General features: G+C 37.7%; 1 protein-coding gene across 1 annotated transcript in view; it reads right to left on the bottom strand.

The window, feature by feature from the left end:
- Nucleotides 1-21,040, bottom strand: part of TESK2 (testis associated actin remodelling kinase 2) — a 123,079-nt gene that overhangs the window by 49,707 nt on the left and 52,332 nt on the right. The window contains exon 3 of the mRNA XM_045545554.1: nucleotides 9,794-9,915. Coding sequence (XP_045401510.1) covers nucleotides 9,794-9,915 — 122 coding nt within the window. The remainder of the gene's footprint in view (nucleotides 1-9,793; nucleotides 9,916-21,040) is intronic.

Genomic DNA, 21,040 nt, shown 5'->3' with positions numbered 1-21,040 from the left:
CAAAAAAAAAAAAAAATTTTTTTTTAGAGACAGAGTTACCTATTAGTTGCAAGAAATGGGGGTGTGTAACTTCCAGGCCCAGTCATCCCTTAAAAGACTTTCAATAGTCCTCCTATTTTTAGCCCAAGCCTGATACTCACCTTCAGTTCCTGAGCTTTTTAAAGTTTCTGTGATGCAAACTGACTTGTGTCTAATTGGTGTCAGCTTCCAGAGATATCTCTATAGGTACTGCATACAATGGTGAACAAGATAAAGTTCTACCTGCATGGAGCTCATCCAATATTGGAGGCTTTAAGCAATAAGTAAAAAAAAATGAATGAATAAGATATTTTCAAAAGTGATAAAAGCTATAAAGATAAAGCAGGGTAAGGGAATCCACAGTGATATGGATGGCTATTTTAGAGAGGCTAGTCAAAAAGGTTTCTTTGAGGAGGGACTATCTCAGAAGCATGTCATATGATTCTAGGATAAAGACAATCTAGGAAAAGGCCAAAAGTAAGTACAAAGACCTTGAAGGGAGGGAGGGGGAAGCTTGGTGTGTTTGAGAAACAAGACTACTCAGCGTGGTTAAGAATGGTGATCTAGGCCCTTTTGTTATAACAGTGAACACTGTTATATGGATGGAAACATCCAATATGTGGAAACAATAAAAAAACAAACAAAAAAAACAGAATGGTGATCTATCAGAAATAAGGTCAGAGCAGGTAGGCCAAATCATTTAAGGCCTGGTAGGTTGAAGCACAGAGTTTGGATTTTATTTGAAGGGTGACAAAAAGCCATATTAGGAAACTCAGCAGAGAGATGACATGATCTGATTTACCTTTTAAAAATTCATTCTGGGCTGGGTGAGGTGGCTCAAAGCCTGTAGTCCTAACACACTGAGAGGCGGGGGCAGGAGGATCACTTGAGCTCAGGAGTTTGAGATCAGCCTGAGCAAGAGTGAGACCCCATCTCTACCAAAAATAGAAAATATTAGCCAGGTGTGGTGGCATGCATCTATAGTCCCAGCTACTCAGGAGGCTGAGGCAGAGGATCACTTGGGCCCAGGAGTTTGAGGTTGTAGTGAGCCATGGTGATGCCACTGCTGTCTACCCAGGGCAACAGAGTAAGACTCTGTCCCCAAAATAAAAATAAATTATAATTCTGGCTATTGTGGGGGAAAAGGGAAAACCAGGAGATCAATTAGGAGAGTTAAGCCAGAGTAGTAAATGTGGAGGGGGTAAGAAGTAGTCAGACTTAGGACATGCTTTAAAGATAATGCTAAACTATTTGATGGTTTGAAATAGGGTGTAAGAGAAAGACATTAAAGATGACTTTCAGGTTTTTGGCCTAAGTAACAGATGAATAGTAGTTTCATTTACTGAAATGGGAAAGGAATGGAAAGGAAAAAATGGAGTAGGGCAGGAAATTAATCAATAGTGGGCCATAATGGGTACTCAGTAAATGGCAGCCATTGTTTATATTAAAAGTCATCCTCTTTCTGGATTGTACTACTTCACTACCCACAGACAATGACATAAATATTACTAAAGCTTATTCTATATTTTATTTTACAAAATTTTTCTGGTTATATGAAATTAGAACTTAGACTTGAGTCCTAAATCATTGGACCTTCTACATTGGCACAGTGAAGAGAAAAAAATGTTAAAACACCCTTACCAATATGTTTTATAGTATTACAAAAGATGCTTTGAGAACTCTCTTTAGACTCTTTCACCTAGTCACCCACTAGGATTACACTGGTAAAATCAGAGAGATCCACATGAATCCATCATTTTCAAATACTGCCCATTTATTCTGGAACACACCCAACACCCACACTGACACATCCCTAAGATAATATATTTTTAAAACCTAATCATTTAAAAATTATTCAACATGAGGTGAAATAACTTTTCCTGGAAACACAATTAGGAAATGGTGGGGCTGTATAAAGTATATAAGAGAAAGAGTGGACAATAAGGCTGGAAAAACAGATTAAACCTTAACTGTCAGTCTAAAGGATTGATTGATGGATAGATGGATGGATGTCTAAAGGATCTTTGACTCAAATCTGAAATCAATGTGAACCAGGAAAGGTTTTTAAGAAATAAACTATAAAATTAGATGTGTGTATTAAGAAGAATAAAAAAGAGAATGAAGATTTAGGGGAAATAATTCACTTCAAGTAAAAATTAAGAGGGCTGAATTATAGTAGATATATAAGGGAAGGAATAGATATAAGTCTTTATTGATTTAGAATCAAAGCTTAGCTTCTGATTAAAAGTAAGGAACAAAAAGAATAACTAAAGATAACTGTGGGATATATCAGAATGGGTAACTGGAAAAATGGCTATCTTATCTAAACAAATGAGACTGGACAAATATCCTGCCATGTCCTCATAGCATTAGCTGATGTTAGTCTGTTTCCTACATGTTGTTTTTTTTTTTTTTGAGACAGAGTCTCGCTCTGTTGCCCGGGCTAGAGTGAGTGCTGTGGCGTCAGCCTAGCTCACAGCAACCTCAAACTCCTGGGCTCAAGCGATCCTACTGCCTCAGCCTCCCGAGTAGCTGGGACTACAGGCATGTGCCACCATGCCCGGCTAATTTTTTCTATATAGATTTTTAGCTGTCCAAATCATTTCTTTCTATTTTTAGTAGAGACGGGGTCTCACTCTTGCTCATGCTGGTCTCGAACTCCTGAGCTCGAGCGATCCCCCTGCCTCGGCCTCCCAGAGTGCTAGGATTACAGGCGTGAGCCACCGCGCCCAGCCTTCCTACATGTTTAATTTACTTCCTAAGGAGACTATCTGGGAGACAATCTGCCTCTATTTCTCTTGTATTCATCATGTTATTACCTAGCACAGGGATGGACTGAGTAGTTCCAAGTAAATATTTGGTGAATTGAAGGCATATTCTTCATTTTAACACAATGACAACCATATTGTTGCAAATGAATTTTGAAGGGGAGCTAAAACAGTTTTGAATGAAAATTAGTAGATCATAATGTGGCCTAAAAAGAAGTTAGCATAAGAGTGTGAATGAGGAGTCTAAAAGAAATATTAAATTTCTCATGGCATGAAGAACAACAAAGAAGTATGAGAACAAACCCTAGTATAGGTCCTCAGAAAGGCCATTGGGGAGTAGAAGTGAGCAGGGCATGGAATTGGGTTACAGATCTTGAGCACAAGACTTCCTGGCATAAACAACGTTATTCAGAAAAGGTCCAAACAATCAGTCCCTACACTCAACAAAGTACTTCACTGTTCCTCTTTTTAACTGATAACTTAGAGCAACTGATGATAAAACTATCAATCTTAACTGTTCCCATGTACAAAAAAAATACACACAAAGGAAGAAAATTTACATACCTACTGCCTCTATGACTTACCAGGACCACTCTTTTCCTTCCAAATAGCAATTATAGGAGGGAGGGAGACAAAAGGAAAAAGGGAAGTACAGAGTTGGGGTCAAGAAAAAAAGAGAAAACTACAACAAAAGTTCAGCTTACTCACTCCTGCTGGGCACACAATAGCTCTGGCAGCTGAGGACCAAGGCATGCCCAGAGGATTAGATGCCTTACCATCTGGCAGATCATGCAGATAGTCTTCCTTCCCAAGTAGACTTTCCAAATCATGAACACAATAATTTTCAACTTTTCTTTCCTTTTCTTTTTTTTAAGCAGGAGACTCTTTCTTCAAACTCTTAAACATAAGTTCAATATGAAACAGATAAAAAGTGGAGCTGTACTGGCTAGATGAAGCTGAGAGGTGAATGGAAACCTCATCAGCTCAGCAACCTCCCTCCCCTGAGACGGGAAGATCATTCGAGGTCAGGAGATCAAGACCAGCCTGAGCAAGAGTGAGACTCCATCTCTTAAAAAAAAAAAAAAATAGAAAACTTAGCCGAGCGTGATGGCATGTGCCTATAATCCCAGCTACTTGGGAAGCTGAGGCAGGAAGATCACTTGAGCCCAGGAGGTTGAAGTTGCAGTGAGCTATGATGATGCCACTGCACTCTAGCCTGGGTGACAGAGTGAGACTGTCTCAAAAAAAACAAAAAAACCTCCCTCCCAGGGCCAGCTCCTGATTTAACATCTGTGAAATATGCTAAGGTTCTATGAGATGGATTCTTCTGAATTTAGATCTAATCTCTATTTGGGAGAAAACTCTTTCATACTTCTGCCTCAGCTTCTGCACTTATAAAAGAGAGCATTCAGTCCAGCATGGAGACTCACACCTATAATCCTAGCACTTTGGGATGCTGAGGCAGGAGGATCTCCTGAGGCCAGGAGTTTATCAACCTGGGCGGCATAGCAAGACCCTGTCTCTATAAAAAATAGAAAAATTAGCCATGTGTGGTGGTGTGCACCTGTAGTTCCAGCTACTCAGGGGGCTGAGGCAGGAGGATCACTTAAGTCCAAGAGTTTCAGGTTGCAGTGAGCTATAATGATGCCATTGCACTCTAGCCCAGGCAACAGAGCAAGATCTTTTCTCAAAAGAAAAAAAAGAGAGAGCGTAGAGTATTTATAGCTTGAAAACAGACTAAGAGCCATATTAACAGTAACCAAAAAATTTACATCATTTAGTGTTAAAAGTAAATTGCTAATACAACTAAGAAGCATTCAGAAAACACAGATTCTAAGAACTTTAAGAATAAAACATAGTCATGCTCAGTTTGATATTTAAGGAGTCCTAGGGAAGTATAATAAATGTTTCTAGTGCTTTAGTACTGCCTCTGGGTAACAAAAACAAAGAGGACTTAGCTTGCTCTAGGCCACTGATTAGGATAATTTCCTTGTATTATATTCAAAATATACAATGAAAAGTGAAAACACAAAAACATGAAAGATATAAACTTAGAAGCTTCTTTTAAAAATTAATTCACTTCCAGGCTTTTAAACTGCAGTATATTGTAGACAGATGGCTTATGCAGAACAAAAACAATTACTATCATAGTACAAAACCACTGTGGTTAACAATAATTATAATTGTCATGTATTATACTTAGAGTGTGACAGTTCCTGTGATAGAACCTTTATATACATTATCTCATTTGTCCACTTATTATGAAGATCAAGATAGAGTTAATACTATCTTTCTTTCTTTCTTTTTTTTTTTTGATACAGGATCTCACTCTGTCTCCCAGACTGGAGTGCAGTGGCGTGATCACAGCTCATGGCAACCTCCGACTCCTAGGCTCAAGTGATCCTCCTGCCTCAGCCTCCCAAGTGGCCGGGACTATAGGCGCATGCAACCATGCTCAGCTAATTTTTTTATTTTTATAGAGATGGGGTCTTGCTGTGTTGCCCAGGCTGATCTTGAACAGAACTCCTGGTCTCAAGTGATCCTCCTACCTTGGCCTCCCAAAGGCCTGAGATTATAGACATAAGCCACGGCACACCTGACCTAATGCTACCTTTTATACATTAGAAAACTTAGCTGAAAGCAAAGAATATTACATTTTGTAAGTTGCAGGCAGGAGGATCATTCCTAAACAATGGGAACAAAAGGAGATAAGCTAGGAAAGCCTCTCGAGGAGACAAGGAATAGGAATGGTAACAATGGTCTCATCACAACACTATATGTTTCTAGCCTGGAACACATGTATGTCTAGTGAAACAAGGGCAAAGACATAGGTGGACTCTAGCCCAGCATTGTCCAATACAATGGACATTAGCTTCATGTGGCAATTTAAATTTAAACCAAATCAAATAAAATAATTTCTTGTTTGCACTGGCTAATTTCAATGCTCATTAGCCACATGTGGCTACTGGACAGCACAAATATAGAACATTTCCACCACTGCAGAAAGTTCTATTGGTCAGCACTGCTTTAGCAAAAAACCCTTGAATGTATTAAAAACAGTAGTAGGCACACAACAAATATTTGGTGACTGACTGAATGAATAAAAGACAGACAAGCTGTGTACGGTAGCTCATGCCTGTAATTCCAGCTATTTGGGAGGCTGAGGCTGGAGGATGGTTAGAGCCCAGGACTTTGAGGCTATGAGTTTATGATGGTGCCTCTGCACTCCAGTCTGGATGACAGAGCAAGACCTCATGTCTTAAAAAAAAAAAAAGGACAAAAAAAAAAAAAAAAAAGACAGAGAGGCTGCTACACGACAGAGGAAAATAATAGGTAACATTTACTGAGCTCCTACAACAAGCCAGGTACTATTCTAAGTGCTTTACATGTACTAATTTAATTAATCCTCAATAACTACTTCATGATGTATTTATTACCATTATCTTCATTTTACAGATGGGAAAACTAAGGCTCAGAGAGGTTAAGTAACTTTCCCAAGACCCAAGATTTGAATCCAGGCAGTTTAATCTATAATCTGGAGCCTTCATTTTTAATCATACTCTATTACTACTTTTATTTAATACACAAATCATTACGGTATACTTTTATGGGATATAATGTGATGTCTTGATATAAGTATATAATGTGGAATGATCAAATCAAGCTAATTAATATATCTATCACGTCATCATTTTTATAGTGAAATATCTGAAATTTGCTCTTAGCAATTTTGAAATATACTACATAATATGTTATTAATAATTATAGTCACCATGCTATGCAACAGATCTCAAAAACTTATACCTCCTGTCTAACTGAAACTTTGTCCTTTGACCAACATCTCCCCATTCCCTCCCCCCAACTCCCACCCTATGGTAACCACCTCTACTCTTTACTTCTATGAGTTCTAGTTTTTCAGATTTCACACATAAGATCATGCAGTATTTTTTCTTCTGTGTTTGGCTTATTTCACTTAGTGTAATGTCCTCCAGGTTTATCCAGTTGTCACAAATGATAGAATCTCCTTTTTTTTTTGAGACAGAGTCTCACTCTGTTGCCCAGGCTAGAGTGCAGTGGCATCATCATAGCTCACAGCAACCTCAGACTCCTAGGCTCCAGGGATTCTCCTGCTCAGCCTCCTGAGTAGCTGGGACTACAGGCAGGCATCACCACACCTGGCTAATTTTTCTATTTTTTGTGGAGACGGGGTCTCACTCTTGCTCAGGCTGGTCTCAAACTCAAGTGATCCTCCTGCCTTGGCCTCCCAGAGTGCTGGGATTATAGGCGTAAACCACCTCGCCCAGCCTGAATTTTCTTCTTTGTAAAGGTCGTAAGTATTCTATTGTGTATATATGCCACATTTTCTTTATTAATTCCTCAGCTGATGGACACTTAGGTTGATTCCAAATCTTGGTTACTGTGAATAATGCTGCAGTCAACATGACAGTGCAGCTATCCCTTTGACATACTGATTTCAATTCTTTTGGATACATCCCCAGAAGTGGGATTGCTGGATCATGCAGTTCTATTTTTAGTTTTCTGAGGAATTTCCATAATGGCTGTACTAATTTACATTCCCACCAACAGTGTTCAAGAGTTCCCTTGCCATCACTTGTCATCTTTCATCATTTTGCCAATAGCCAATCTAACAGGTATTAAGTAACGTCTCATTGCGGTTTTGTTTGTCTGTCTGTTTGTTTGTTTGTTTGTTTAAATAGGCAGGGTCTCAGTTTGTTGCTCAGGCTGGAGTACAATGGCATCATCATAGTTCATGGCAGCCTCCAATTCCTGGGCTCAACTGATCCTCCTGCCTCAGACTCCCAAGTAGCTGAGATTATAGGCACGCCCTACCACGTCAGCTAATTTTTTTTATTTTTCGTAGATATGGGGTCTCACTATTGCCCAGGGTGGTCTCAAACTCCTGACCTCAAGTGATCCTCCTGCCTCCTCCCAAAGTGCAAGGATTACAGGCGTGAGCCACTATAATCCAAAAATTTACTTAAAGTCACTCTTTCATGCATTTGCCCATCCAGTTCACGGTGAGGAGGATAAGGAAAGGAATGAGGAAATAGAAAAAGGTTGGCAGGAAATATGCCAAAATGCTAACTAACATTCATCTTATTCCTAGATGCTGAGATTAAGGGCAATTTTTATTTTCTTGTTTTTACTAACTCTATTTTCTAAATGTTTCCATAGCAATTTTGTATCACTTCTATAATAATAGTGAAACAATAAAAATATGACTTGAGCAAGATGAAAATATGATCATCTTAAAACTTCCTAAGCAGAATATCAAGTCAAACCTCACTCATTCACTCTCAAATATGGTGGAAGCTCAAACCGATTTCTTGGCACCAGTCTTCCTAAAGCTAAACCATACTGTATCTTGCCGTCAGTTACCCTGTCATGCTATTCCCTTCTCAGAATCCAATATACAGAGCATAAAACACAAACTTTTTGGCTTTCTGCAAAGCATTTCTGAATAATTTGGCTCAATTTTACCTTTCTACCTTTATCTACCAATACTATCAAGTCCTCAGTTTTTCTAGGAGAAACCTGGTACAAAGAACTCAGGCCTCAGAGTCAAAGACCCTAGCCGATACATAATCTCTTGGCCTCAGTTCCTTCAATGGAGAACAGTTGTGAAGATTAAATTTTTAAGTAAGTAATGCACTGAGCATTCAACAAGCCTTCAATAAATGGCGTTTCTCATTATTGTCATTATTAGCCAAATGGGCTTTTATTCACTGACTTCTTAAAAAGCTTTGCACGTTTATATCTGTGCTTTATGTATCACTATTTTGCTCCTTTCTGAGTTCCTTCCCTATCTTCTAAAATCCTATTAAAATTCAAGGTCCAGTTCAAGTCCCCTCTTCCAAGAAGGCTTCCCTTGACTCTGCCAAGTTAATATGCTCTCTCACTCCTTTGAATTTCTACAGCACTTAAAATTTATTCTACCCAAATGGTGGTGTCTTAGTTGATTTATTAAATATTAGTTCTTTTTCCATCAATGTAAGTCCCCAAGCAGAGTATAATTCCTTGCTAGCAGACACTCTATCTTATATATACCTTGATACCTTTCTGATGTCACACACCTAACCAGGCATAAACTAGATGCTCAAAAAATGTGTTAATCTGATTTATGGATTTGAAAGAATGTCATTACAATAAAAATACTAATATTTTTTGTAGCGGACTATAAAGTCTACATAAAGATAGAAAGTTTCAAGTAAGCAGTATAATTTAATTTCATGATTTAGTACCATTGACCAAATAAATAAGACATACTTAAGCCATATGATTTCTCTCTAGTGCAATATAAGTATATAAAATATTAGCAATAAATGACCCTAAGTAGATAGCACTTTAAATTTTTCAAAGTGTCTTACACATAAGCCCTAATTAAATTTATATTGAATAAATTGTCTTATTTGGTCTCATTTGAAAATATATTGCCTCACTAACATATCAAAACAATGAAAGTGAGAAAGATTCAGATACCAATTACTAGAAAGTGATGATTATAACCTTATTACATAAAAAAAATAATTCTCAAAGGCAAACTGCGTCTCCTCAACTGAGTGCTAAAAGTTAAGGGTAGATAGTTTCAGAGCATAATTTCAGTTTTATTTTCACTCACCAATTTAATTATGATTCTTCATAAAGCAATTAGGAAAATTAAATAACCACATGAAGACCAGTCTTTTCTCTATGATAAATTACTAATCAGCAATAGGAAACAACTGCTCTAATGAGTTGCTACTAATATTGTAATGAGAGTAAAGCAACTTGAGAGACAGAGGAAGTTGCTTTATTAAATGCAGTTAATTACCAGAAAATTAAGTCTCAGTGGGTAGAAAAAGACCTAGAGTATTGCTGAACCCCAGCAAGAGAGATTCAGCATGATAAATCTTGAATCCATCTCTTTAGCTGTCAGTGCTATTCTAGAAAACCTCCAACGTTTTAGCTTTCTCACTGGTCTCCAGAAGGAAGGAAAAAGCCATTACCTAAGGATGTTGGGATGGGAGAGTCGATTCATGAGCTGCACTTCTTTCAACATGTTTGCCCGGTTGCTGCTCAACGTGTTCATTTTAAGAGCCATCACCTGACCAGAAGCTCGGTGGCGCACCTAGAAAATAAAATAGACCAAGAAAAGAAAGTCAAAGGGCAGCAGTTATACATGAGGTCAAAGTCTCCAAATGTAGAATATGCCAAGATATGTTAAGGCCAGTTTAGATAAAATAGACATTCAATTACATTAAAGTCTCACTTCCATTAATGAAGATGAATTTATTCCACCCAAGACCAAAATTGTTTCACATTATCTGGGCAAAAAACATTGTTAATAACATGTTAATACTTTAGGAAAAATATGCAGGACATTTTTTAGGCTGCTTCCTTATGACTGACATCAGTGAGTCTTATGATACCAACAGAAAAATTCCCTTCTGTGGAACTTTTAAGTGTGTACAAAAAAGATATATGCATAAGCCTTATATAACACTTAACGAACTATAAAACTGTCTTTATAAGATACTAAACCTACATACACAACATCTCCCCCAAGCCCCATAAAAATATATCTATAAGAAAAAAAGCATTGCATGTTAAATATATAAAAAAGTCAGTAAAACTTTTATAACTAATCTTGTAGTAACTCTACCCAAATAACCTTATAATTACTTAGAGACACAAACATGGGCCACATCACTTGCACCACCATAGCACCCTGCAGCCTCCAACACCTGGGCTCAAGACATCCTCTACCTCAGTCTGCAGAATGCCCTACCATGCCTGCCAGTTACGAAAGTCTGCCTCTAAAAGCATTCATCCTCTATAGAATTCAATCTATTTTACATGTGTAAATATTATTTTATCATTTCAATGACACTTCACAGGTTTAAAAAACATAATACTTTACTTGTAAAAGAAAAAACAACTATGTTTTCACCCTCTAAATGTGGTCTCAGTAGTAGCAAAATGAGACTACCAGCGAAAATATTTTACCTTACTCAAAAGAAGTTCAATTATTCACTGAGATGTGTGTGTTTTCTGATGAGGAATTATGAATGAGGCAGTACAAAAATCATGAAGTACAAAGATTTCACTACTTTCTGATTAAAAAAAATTCACTTCAGGCCAGGCGCAGTGGCTCATGCCTGTAATCCTAGCACTCTGGGAGGCCGAGGCGGGAGGATTGCTTGAGGTCAGGAGTTCGAGACCAGCCTGAGCAAGAGTGAGACCCTGTCTCTACTAAACATATAAAGAAATTAGCCAAACAAAAATAAAAAAAATTAGCTGGGCATAGTGGCACATGCCTGTAGTCCCAGCTACTTGGGAAGCTGAAGCAGAAGAACTGCTTACGCCCAGGAGTTTGAGGTTGCTGTGAGCTAGGCTAATGCCACGGCACTTTAGCCCAAGCAACAGAGCAAGACTCTGTCTCAAAAAAAAAAAAAAAAAAATCATTTCAGAATTTGCACAACAGGGAGGATTTGATATACAAAAATGTCAATATCCTATGGACTTTAGGAATATTATTTCAATATGTTATACTTGACCATGTATTCCAATAGAAAATGTGACAACCTATTTCACTTTTTAACCTCCAGAAACTCCTTGTAATGACAATAGCCCCAGAAGTTTAATATAGCTGTTAATACAGGACAGACATCACAGCTTATCTTAGAATTCAAAGAAATAATGTTTCAGAGTGGCCAGAAAGGAGGAGGGAAGTGGGGGGCGGGGCAAAACACTCAGAGCCACAGGAACCTTGATCAGAAAAACTGAGGCAGAGCACTGGCTGCCTCTCTCCTCTTCTAGATCACTGAGTGAGATTTGGAACCCAATTCTCTTCTCAGTGCATCAATGATTCTGTTGTCATGCACCTCGTGACTGATGAAAGAGAAGTAGCTTTCCTTTTCAGATCCTGCATGGATAAGTTAAAAGAAACATTTATATACAAAGAGCTCACTGACAGTATTTTTCCAACTCTATTTACAGAAGACATCTGTGTTTTAATAAGGGCTCTTCATCTTTTTTCCCCCCATTATCTGAAAACTATCATCCTGAGCTTTTATCAAAATGTCTGTTTTTAGGAAAGTCTGATATTAAAATAATGCGTGAAATTCAGAGATAGCTGCATTTCAGATTAATCAGAAAAAAACTCACTTCCTTAAGCAAATGGACAAGATGTTGAGCATGTACATAACTTACTGTATTTTATCTTTCATCTGTATAAAATATTCTTTCTCTTCTCGCCTCTTATCCCCCTGCCCCAATTCTCCTTATCTTTCAAGGCCACATTCAAATATCTCCTCCTTTGTGAAACCTTTAACTCTCTCTAGGAACTATTTGTGGTTTCTTTCTTTATACCACCTCAGAACTTCATTCATAACACCAGTATAATACTCATCACATAGTTGTGTACATAAATATCTTCTTACTAGGTTATAAAGTACCTTGAGATCAATACCTATACTGCATTCATCTTTTGTCTTGCAGTGCCTTGAAAGCTTGGCACATCATCAAGGGCACAGTGAAAATAGTGGCAACATTAAATGATACTTCTAATATACTAATACTTTCTTACTGGCTAGTGTATCATTCATTTATCCAGGTATTTTGGGGGGGGACGGTGCCTGGTCTCCTTTCTTGCTTCCTTCTCTCTCTCCTTCCATCCCTTTCTTCTTTTTTGGTAGCAGAGTTGGGGGAAGGATGTAAACAAAAAAGTAGTATAAGATTTGGTCACACCTTTCCGAAGTTTATTGTCTGTAAAGAGGCAAACAGTAAACTATATGACTAGTCAGATAAGAAAGAGAATGAAGTGTCTAAACACAGCACAAGAGATATTTATATAAATGTTGATGGGATGAGCATGTAGGGAAAAACTTCAACAGACTTCAGTTAAACCTCAAGGGATTAATAGATTTAGATAGATTATGTTTTTCTTTTAAAGTATAGAACAGACTATAGGTGATAAAGGAAGAAAAAAGTACCATTAAAATCAGGGGTCCACAAAATATGAGGAATCTGCCTAAATGCAGGAGGATCTTCATTCTAAGTTACCAAACATAATAACCAGAGGCAAAACCACAAAAATTAATTAGCTCTCAAATCTACTTAGATTTTCAGAGTAAAGGGAAAGTTTTTCCTTTATACATAGATACTTGTTATTACTAATAAAAGGATTTCAAACAGATTTATATCTTTAAACATATTTAAAAATAATGTCCTCAAAAATTAAAAATAGAATTACCATATGACAAAGCAACTTTATTAGTACTTCTGGATGGCTGGGCGCGGTGGCTCACGCCTGTAATCCTAGCACTCTGGGAGGCTGAGGCGGGCAGATTGTTTGAGCTCAGGAGTTTGAGACCAGCCTGAGCAAGAGCAAGACCCCATCTCTACTAAAAAAAATAGAAAGAAATTAGCTGGACAACTAAAAATATATATAAAAAATTAGCCGGGCATGGTGGCGCATGCCTGTAGTCCCAGCTACTCGGGAGGCTGAGGCAGGAGGCTTGCTTGAACCCAGGAGTTTGAGGCTGCAGTGTGCTATATAATCAGCCACTGCACTCTAGCCCAGGCAACAGAGCAAGACCCTGTCTTTAAAAACAAACAAACAAACAAATAAAAAAAGACTTTTGAGCCAGGTATGGTGAGTCCTGAGTAACTGGGACTACAGGCGTATGCCACTATACCCAGCTGATTTTTAAAATTTCTTTTTTAGAGATGAGGTCTTGAGGTTTTGAAGTCACACTATATTGTTCCTGGCCTCAAGCAATCCTATCGCCTCAGCCTCCCAAAGTGGTGGGATTACAGGTGTGAGCCACCAACTTTACAGGCATGAGCATCCAACTTAAAGGCAAAAGTTCTATAGACCAGAGGCTTCTATTTCACATGCTCAGAAGTCCAAGGACCCTGTAGGTTCTAAGGAAGTTTCAGCAGCAAACCAAAACAAGCAAAAGCCACAAATATCATCAAATAACAATACTAAGTCAGTAGAAAAGTCTGGGCAAACAAGAGTTTCTCTACCAGCATGGTGGTAACCTAATGAATATACTCTATGACCCCATTAATTCCTCTGGACAAAGCATAAACAAACAGAAGATAAAAATAAAAGGCCAATCAGAAGGCAGAAAACTATATAAAGGATGATCAGAAGAATCTCATCACTTCTTAAAGTTATTGATCATAGACAACAAGAAAACATAAAATGGCATTAGGTAAGTAACAACCAGGAACAGAGTTTCTCTACACTCTGCATGAGCCACTACATCCAGCCAAGTGAACATTTTACAAAGAAACACTCAATAAATTTGACAAAGATATATCATGTTTCCTCGTTTTCGCTCCTTCCTCAATCTAATTTGTCTTGGCAAGCTATCCGTATTTCAATTTAAGTCACTTCTCTCTTTGTCTTATCATATACAAATAAATCTAGCCTGTTACAACATTTTTATTCCAATACCCACTAGCATCTCTGCTCTTTAGTTTTCCTTCTTACAGAGTGGCTCTGATTGTCTTCCCTTAAGTCTAAATTTAGTTTATGAGAGTAAAAGCATCTAACAACTTCAATATGTCTTCTAGAATAGCCAGACCCCAAAATGTGCATATTGAAATCTATGTTTTTAGGCCAGGCTCAGTGGTTCACACCTGTAATCTAAGCACTTTGGGAGGCCAAGACAGGAGGATTGCTTGAGGTCAGAAGTTCAAGACAAGCTGGAGCAAAATCGAGACCCCACCTCTACCAAAAATAGAAAAATTAGCTGTGTGTGGTGGTGCACAACTGTAGTCCCAGCTATTCGGGAAGGTGAGGCAAGGGGATCACTTGAGCCCAGTAGAGTTTGAGGTTGTGGTGAGCTCTGATTGCACGACTGCACTCTAGCCAGGGTAACAGATCTGGTAAGATGCTGTCTCGAAAAAAAGGAAAAAAAAAAATCTACATTTTTGCTAATTTAATTTTTAATTTTTCCTTTATTATACAATTAGGGTATCATGTTGGGTTTTTTTTTAATTATGAGGAATGTACTAACGTAAGTTACCTATCAATTTCATTTCAGGGTAGTTAGGAGTATGTTTAAAAAGTTATAAAATAGCAATAACATAGCTAACATTTATAGCACACTACGTTCTTCTGTGCAACTGCTTTATATATGTTAAATCATTTAATCCTCAAAATAATCCTGTGATGCAGATATTATTAATATCTCCATTTTACAGCTATAGAAGCTGAGGCACAAATAGATTACATTACTCTCTCAAATCATGCATCTAGTAAATGGCAAAACCAGAATTGGAATGCAGACTATGCAAAGACTATTGGGCCTGATAGGATTAGAACAACTGATCTAAGGGGAAAAAGCACTGTTTGAACACTGCATAATAATTACTCTGTCAAGGAATAATAATCACGATCTTATATGTATCTAACAACATAGTCTTATAATATATAAAACAAAAACTGACAACATAAGGCAAATTTGACAAATCCATGATCTTCGTGAGATATTTTAACATACCTCTCAGAAACTAAAAGCTCAAGAAGACAAGAAATGTGTAAGGATATGGAACATTTAATAAGAAACTTGACATGCTTGATCGAATCCTGTCTCAACAAAGATAGGCTTTTATTTTTTTCAAGTATACATGAAAAAATTTGCCAAAATGCTACTAAATGAAAATTATAGGAAGCCATTGGTTTTTTTTGTTTGTTTGTTTTTGTTTTGTTTTTTTTTTTGAGACAGTGTGTCGCTTTGTTGCCCTGGCTAGAGTGAGTACCATGGCGTCAGCCTAGCTCACAGCAACCTCAAACTCCTGGGCTTAAGTGATCCTACTGCCTCAGCCTCCCGAGTAGCTGGGACTACAGGCATGCGCCACCACACCTGGCTAATTTTTTCTATATATATTTTAGTTGGCCAGATAATTTCTTTCTATTTTTAGTAGAGACGGGGTCTCGCTCTTGCTTAGGCTGGTCTCGAACTCCTGACCTCAAGCGATCCGCCCACCTCGGCCTCCCAGAGTGCTAGGATTACAGGCGTGAGCCACCACGCCCGGCCGGAAGCCATTGTTTTGAACTAAACTCCTGCACTAGGCCCCAACAGACCAGACTAACAATTAAAATGGAGTCACCCAGGCTAAAGTTCCATGTCACCAAATCTAAACTAACACTACTTTAATCCTTACACAAAAGAAGTAGCCTGAAGTAATCTAATGTTAACTAATCAGTTACTTTTCTATTATTTTATCTCCCTGTCCCTGCCTTATAAGATCTTTGAAAGGACTAATACATATCCTTCATTCTTTGCTTCTGGCTTTCTTCACTCTTCTCTGTCTATAAAGCCAACAACTTCTGCTCAGCTCACTGGAACACTTTGTTTTAGGACATGAAGTGTTAACAGATTCTAGAATAACAATAAAGATAATTGAGATCTTTAAACTAAATTTGTTATAATTTTATCCTTTGACAGATCTAGCTACCACGAAGGGACCTGAAGGAGACTGCTGGTGACCCTGAGATTCTTTGAGGAACACAGAAAGGTGCTAACCTCCGCTTCCCTTGCCCCTCTTTTTTTTTTTTTTTTTTGGAGAGAGAACCTCTGTCTTCCTCATGGACCCTTGAGAGTTGTGAGTAAATCCCTCTCAGGTCTGAGCTCTGCTGTCTTTTGCCTTTGGTCTTTCTGATCTCTTTGGCTTTTGGGGTACCAAGGATTAGTTTGTGCTGTGAGAAAGTGCTTTACAGTGGGGTACCTAGGGTTAATTTGTGCTCTGGCAAGGCACATGACTTTTGGTTTTGCAGTCATTGACAAATCTCTGGTAAGGGGTGCAGCTTTTTGCCCCCTCTTTGGAGACATCTCATCTGTGGTTCCATAAAAAGTTTGAGTCAAGTACCCAAGAATATAGCTGGACAGAAATATGGGTTACATCTCACTTGCTGCTGGTATATGGATGGACAGAAATGTGGGTTGCATTCCATTTGCGGCTAGTGTAAAAGGCTGCAGTTTTATAAGATAGAACCACCTGAAAATTCAGGAGTGACTTAAAATTTCCTGGACAAAAACAGAGCTATGGCCTTGAACTCATCTGTTATAATAGAAAACAAGTATTAGTGGACAATACTAATTATCTACTCAACATGTATTCTCCCCTTTTGCCTGACTGGTAGAACTCCAATTAATGGCAATGTGCTCAGTTAAAACACTCAATCTGGCAATCTTCCCAGCCCCTAGAAGAGTCCAGGTGGCATAGCCCTAGTAAGAAGTCCCAAGTGGGAATTGCTAGGTGGGATTTCTGGGAATGCTACTGTTTTCTTGATGAAACTGTCCTTTTTCCTTCACCCTTTTTATAGCCTGGAGCAAAGATGTGATGATTTTATCAAGAGTAGTTATATCTGGGAAGGGTGCTAGGGAATATAGTACTGCACAACAGCTACACAGCATAGAAGTTTTTTTCAAGATTTCTTAGGGAAAATTAATCTCTTATTTGAATAAGCCTCTGTATTCAGGTTTCTCTAACATACTAGAAAAGACAATCCTAACTCAACTGCAAAAGATTAAAAACAAATGGATTAAAGTTCAACTGCAGATGCTAGAAAAACAGAGTAAACCTAAAAAAAACTATAATAATAAAGATAAAGCCAAAATTATAAAATAGAAAACAAAGAAACAATAAAGATGTTCAACACACCAAAAGCTAATTTTGGGGAGGAAAAAAACTAATAGAGATTGAGTATAACTAATCTGAAAATCCAAAATCCAAAATTTTTTGAGGGCTGACATGACACTCCAAGGAAATGCTCATTGGAGCATTTAAGATTTCAGATTTTCAGGGGATGTTCAACTGGTAAGTATAACACAAATATTCCAAAATCTGAAATCCAAAACACTTCTGCTCCCAAGCATTTCAGATAAGGGATACTCAACCAGTAAAATGAAGAACCGTATCTCTCCAGTGACTCTGATCAAAAAAAATCTTTTGGGCAAAGACTCTGTCTCAAAAAAAAAATTTTTTTTATCTTCTGGTCCCTGCATTCTAGACTCATCTGAGGCCTGCCATTCCTTTACATGCACCCACTAGACTTTAAGGCAAACCCAATTTCTCACCATTCCTAGAATATCCCATGCTCTTATTCCTTTGTACCTGTGTACATGCTTTTACACCTGCTTGGTATATCCTTCCCCTGCTTGTCCTGCCTGACAAGCTCTTTCTTATCCTTCAAGAAAACTCAAGGGTGACCTCCTCTAGGAACCCCTTCAAGCAAGGTTTTTACCTGTATCCAGTACTAAGGCATACTTTCACACACTTAGCAACTATGTATTGAGCAATAGCAGACCCTTACAAAATGCTCTCTTTTAGCAGATATTGTATTTTAAATGTACTTCCTGTCTTCTTCTACCCTAGGCAAAGAACTCTATTATGGCAGGATTTTATCTTATTTATTTGTCTATCCCTGGCACCTAGCTCAATATCCTACATCTAAATAGCATTAATTAAATATCTACTGAGTAAATAAATTAATATAGTAAATAATTACAATGTTTATTACATGCTAGAATAGAGGTATCAGCAAAGTGCCATGAGATCACAAAAGGGAAAACAACCACCCTCTCTCTCTTCTCACTGCAAAATAACACACTCTAGAATCAGCTTTTTGTAATCATCTTTCACATGTTTTCATACATGTCATTTACAGAAATACTTCTGTGCACTGAGTGAATCCAGAATGTACATACAACTTGTTATGCTTTCAGTTTTTGTTTTTCCAGCTGGATAATCAATAAAGGAAAAGATATTAGGACACAGTTCCTAGCGTGAATTAAAAGTAAAACCCAAAGCCCCCCACTAACTGAACGGACCCCATGCCAGTCCAGGGGACCCCAGAATAACCTTAAAACTGAGTTTTCAGCCATTATGGGATGGGAGGTGTAAAGCACAATTACACTTGTGAGTTTTCTCCTCATAAATATTCATGACTCCTCCTATAGCTTGTTAAATATATATATTTAGCCACCCCACTCAGTATAAAATCTGTTCCCACATATTCCTGGTTTGTGGCCAGAGCAGTGTTTCCCAGCCTGTCAGAACGGCCACTACAGGGTAAAAACTCTTCACAAGAAATAAAGCTCTCCTTTTTCCAAAGTATAAAGCTTATGGGGTTTTTTTTTTTAAGTTAACAGCAGCAATATGCACACAGTAAAATTTGCTGTCTTTGGCTAGGCATGGTGGCTGACACCTGTAATTGTAGCACTCTAGGAGACTGAGGCATACACCTGTGGTCCCAGCTGCTCAGGAGGCTGAAGCAGGAGGATGGGTTGAGCTCAGGAGTTTGAGGTTGCAGTGAGCTATGATGACACCCCTGCACTCTACCTGGGGCGACAGAGGGAGACTCTATCTCAAAAAAAAAAAAAAAAAAAAAAAAATTGCTGTCTGATAAATTATCCCTTCATGTCACCTAGTGCTGAGCTTAGCCCACAAGAGGCATTTGCAAAATTCTTTTCTAATTAATTAGTAGCCCAGCTTTCCACATCAGCTCTGAAGCAAATGCTAAATGTACTGAATATGACCAAAAATTACAATCACACACTGCTGTGTATGAATTGTAAGTATACATGTGATACAAATGAGAAAGATCTTATATGAAACACATCAGTTCACATACCCCAAAACATTGAACCTCTCCAGGAAAGTTCCTTCTTGAAAACCCCAGTACTTCAAAGGGGTTGCAAAATAAATAAATGCAACAGGGAAAACAAAAGGAAATTTAGCAAGAAGCAGTTTTGAAAAGCAATAAGGAAATGTAACAAAGACCATTTCCAAGGTGTGGAGCCCCAAGAAGCATTAGGCCATTATCATCTTCTTCCTCCCAGCCTTTTCAATGCTAAAATCCTTAAAAAAGAGTGGTGGGAGGTAGGAAAGTAAGTTCTTTTCCCTCTTTATTCTCTCTTTTGTAAATCCCTCCAATATGTTTCACTGTTTGGAATTTATGTTTCATAGATTTGGCAACTTTCCTGATCTTTAGAAACTTATCTCTGACTGCCATTCCTCTTTCTTGCCATTTTGTTCATTTCTCTAAGTCTGAACTGGAGACAGTTTGCTACTCTCTTTCTTCTCCACACCCTCTGCCAAATAAAGGTAACTCAAGGTTCAATACTTGTTGCTCTATTCTTTATTCATACTCTTTTCCTTGACTTTTTCTTTTGTTTTTTATTTTTTGGGTTTTCTTTTTTTTGGAAATAAATTCTTGCTATGTTGCCCATAGCAACATGGTAGTGGCTCATGCCAGTAATCTTAGCACTTTGGAAGGCCAAGGTGGGAGAATCACTTGAGACCAGGAGTTTGAGACCAGCCTGGGCAATATAGCCAGACTCCATCTCTATTAAAAATAAATAAATAAATAAAAAGTAAATAAAGTAAATAAAAACATTTTCTAATGGTTAATAATATACTCAATTCCCAAACAAGACTGCTTTTATGTAAGAATATTATTGTATAATTAAGAGGTTTCTCTACATTTGTTATTCCTTATACCCTATTCCTTTTTTTTAAATTAATATATAACATTTGTATAAATTTATAAGATGCATGTGATATTTTGTTATATGCATAGAATGTGTAATGATCAAGTCAGTATTTGGGGTATCTATCACTTTGAGTATTCATCATTTCTATGAGTTGGGAACATTTCAAGTCTCTCTTCTAGCTATTATACTTAGAAATATACTAGCTATTAACATTGTTATTAACTATAGTCACCCTACTCTGCTATCGAACATTAGAACTTATCCCTTCTATCTAACTCTATGTTTGTACCCATTAACAAGCTTTCTTCATCCTACATATCCTTCCCAGCCTCTGAACTATCATTCTACTCTCTACCTCCTTGAGATCAACTTATATAGATCCCGCATATGAGTGAGAACATGTAACATTTGACTTTCTGTGCCTGGCTTATTTCACTTAACATAATAACCTCCAGTTCCATCTATGTTGCTGAAAATGACAGGATTTCATTCTTTTTTTTTATGGCCGAATGGTGTTCCATTGTGTATATATACCACATTTTCTTTATCCATTTATCCACTGATGGACACTTAGGTTGATTCCACATCTTTGCTATTGTGAATAGTGCTGCAATAAACATGGGGGTGCAGGTATCCCTTTGATATATTGATTTCCTTTCCTTTGGATAAATACCTAGTAATGGGACTGCTGGACTGTATAGTAGTTCTATTTTTACTTTTTTGAGAAACTTCCAT

The sequence above is a fragment of the Lemur catta genome, chromosome 3, assembly GCF_020740605.2.
Source record: "Lemur catta isolate mLemCat1 chromosome 3, mLemCat1.pri, whole genome shotgun sequence".
Taxonomy (NCBI): Eukaryota; Metazoa; Chordata; class Mammalia; order Primates; family Lemuridae; genus Lemur; species Lemur catta.
Note: the sequence above shows the minus strand (reverse complement) of the source record. Positions and strands in the feature narration are given on the sequence as shown.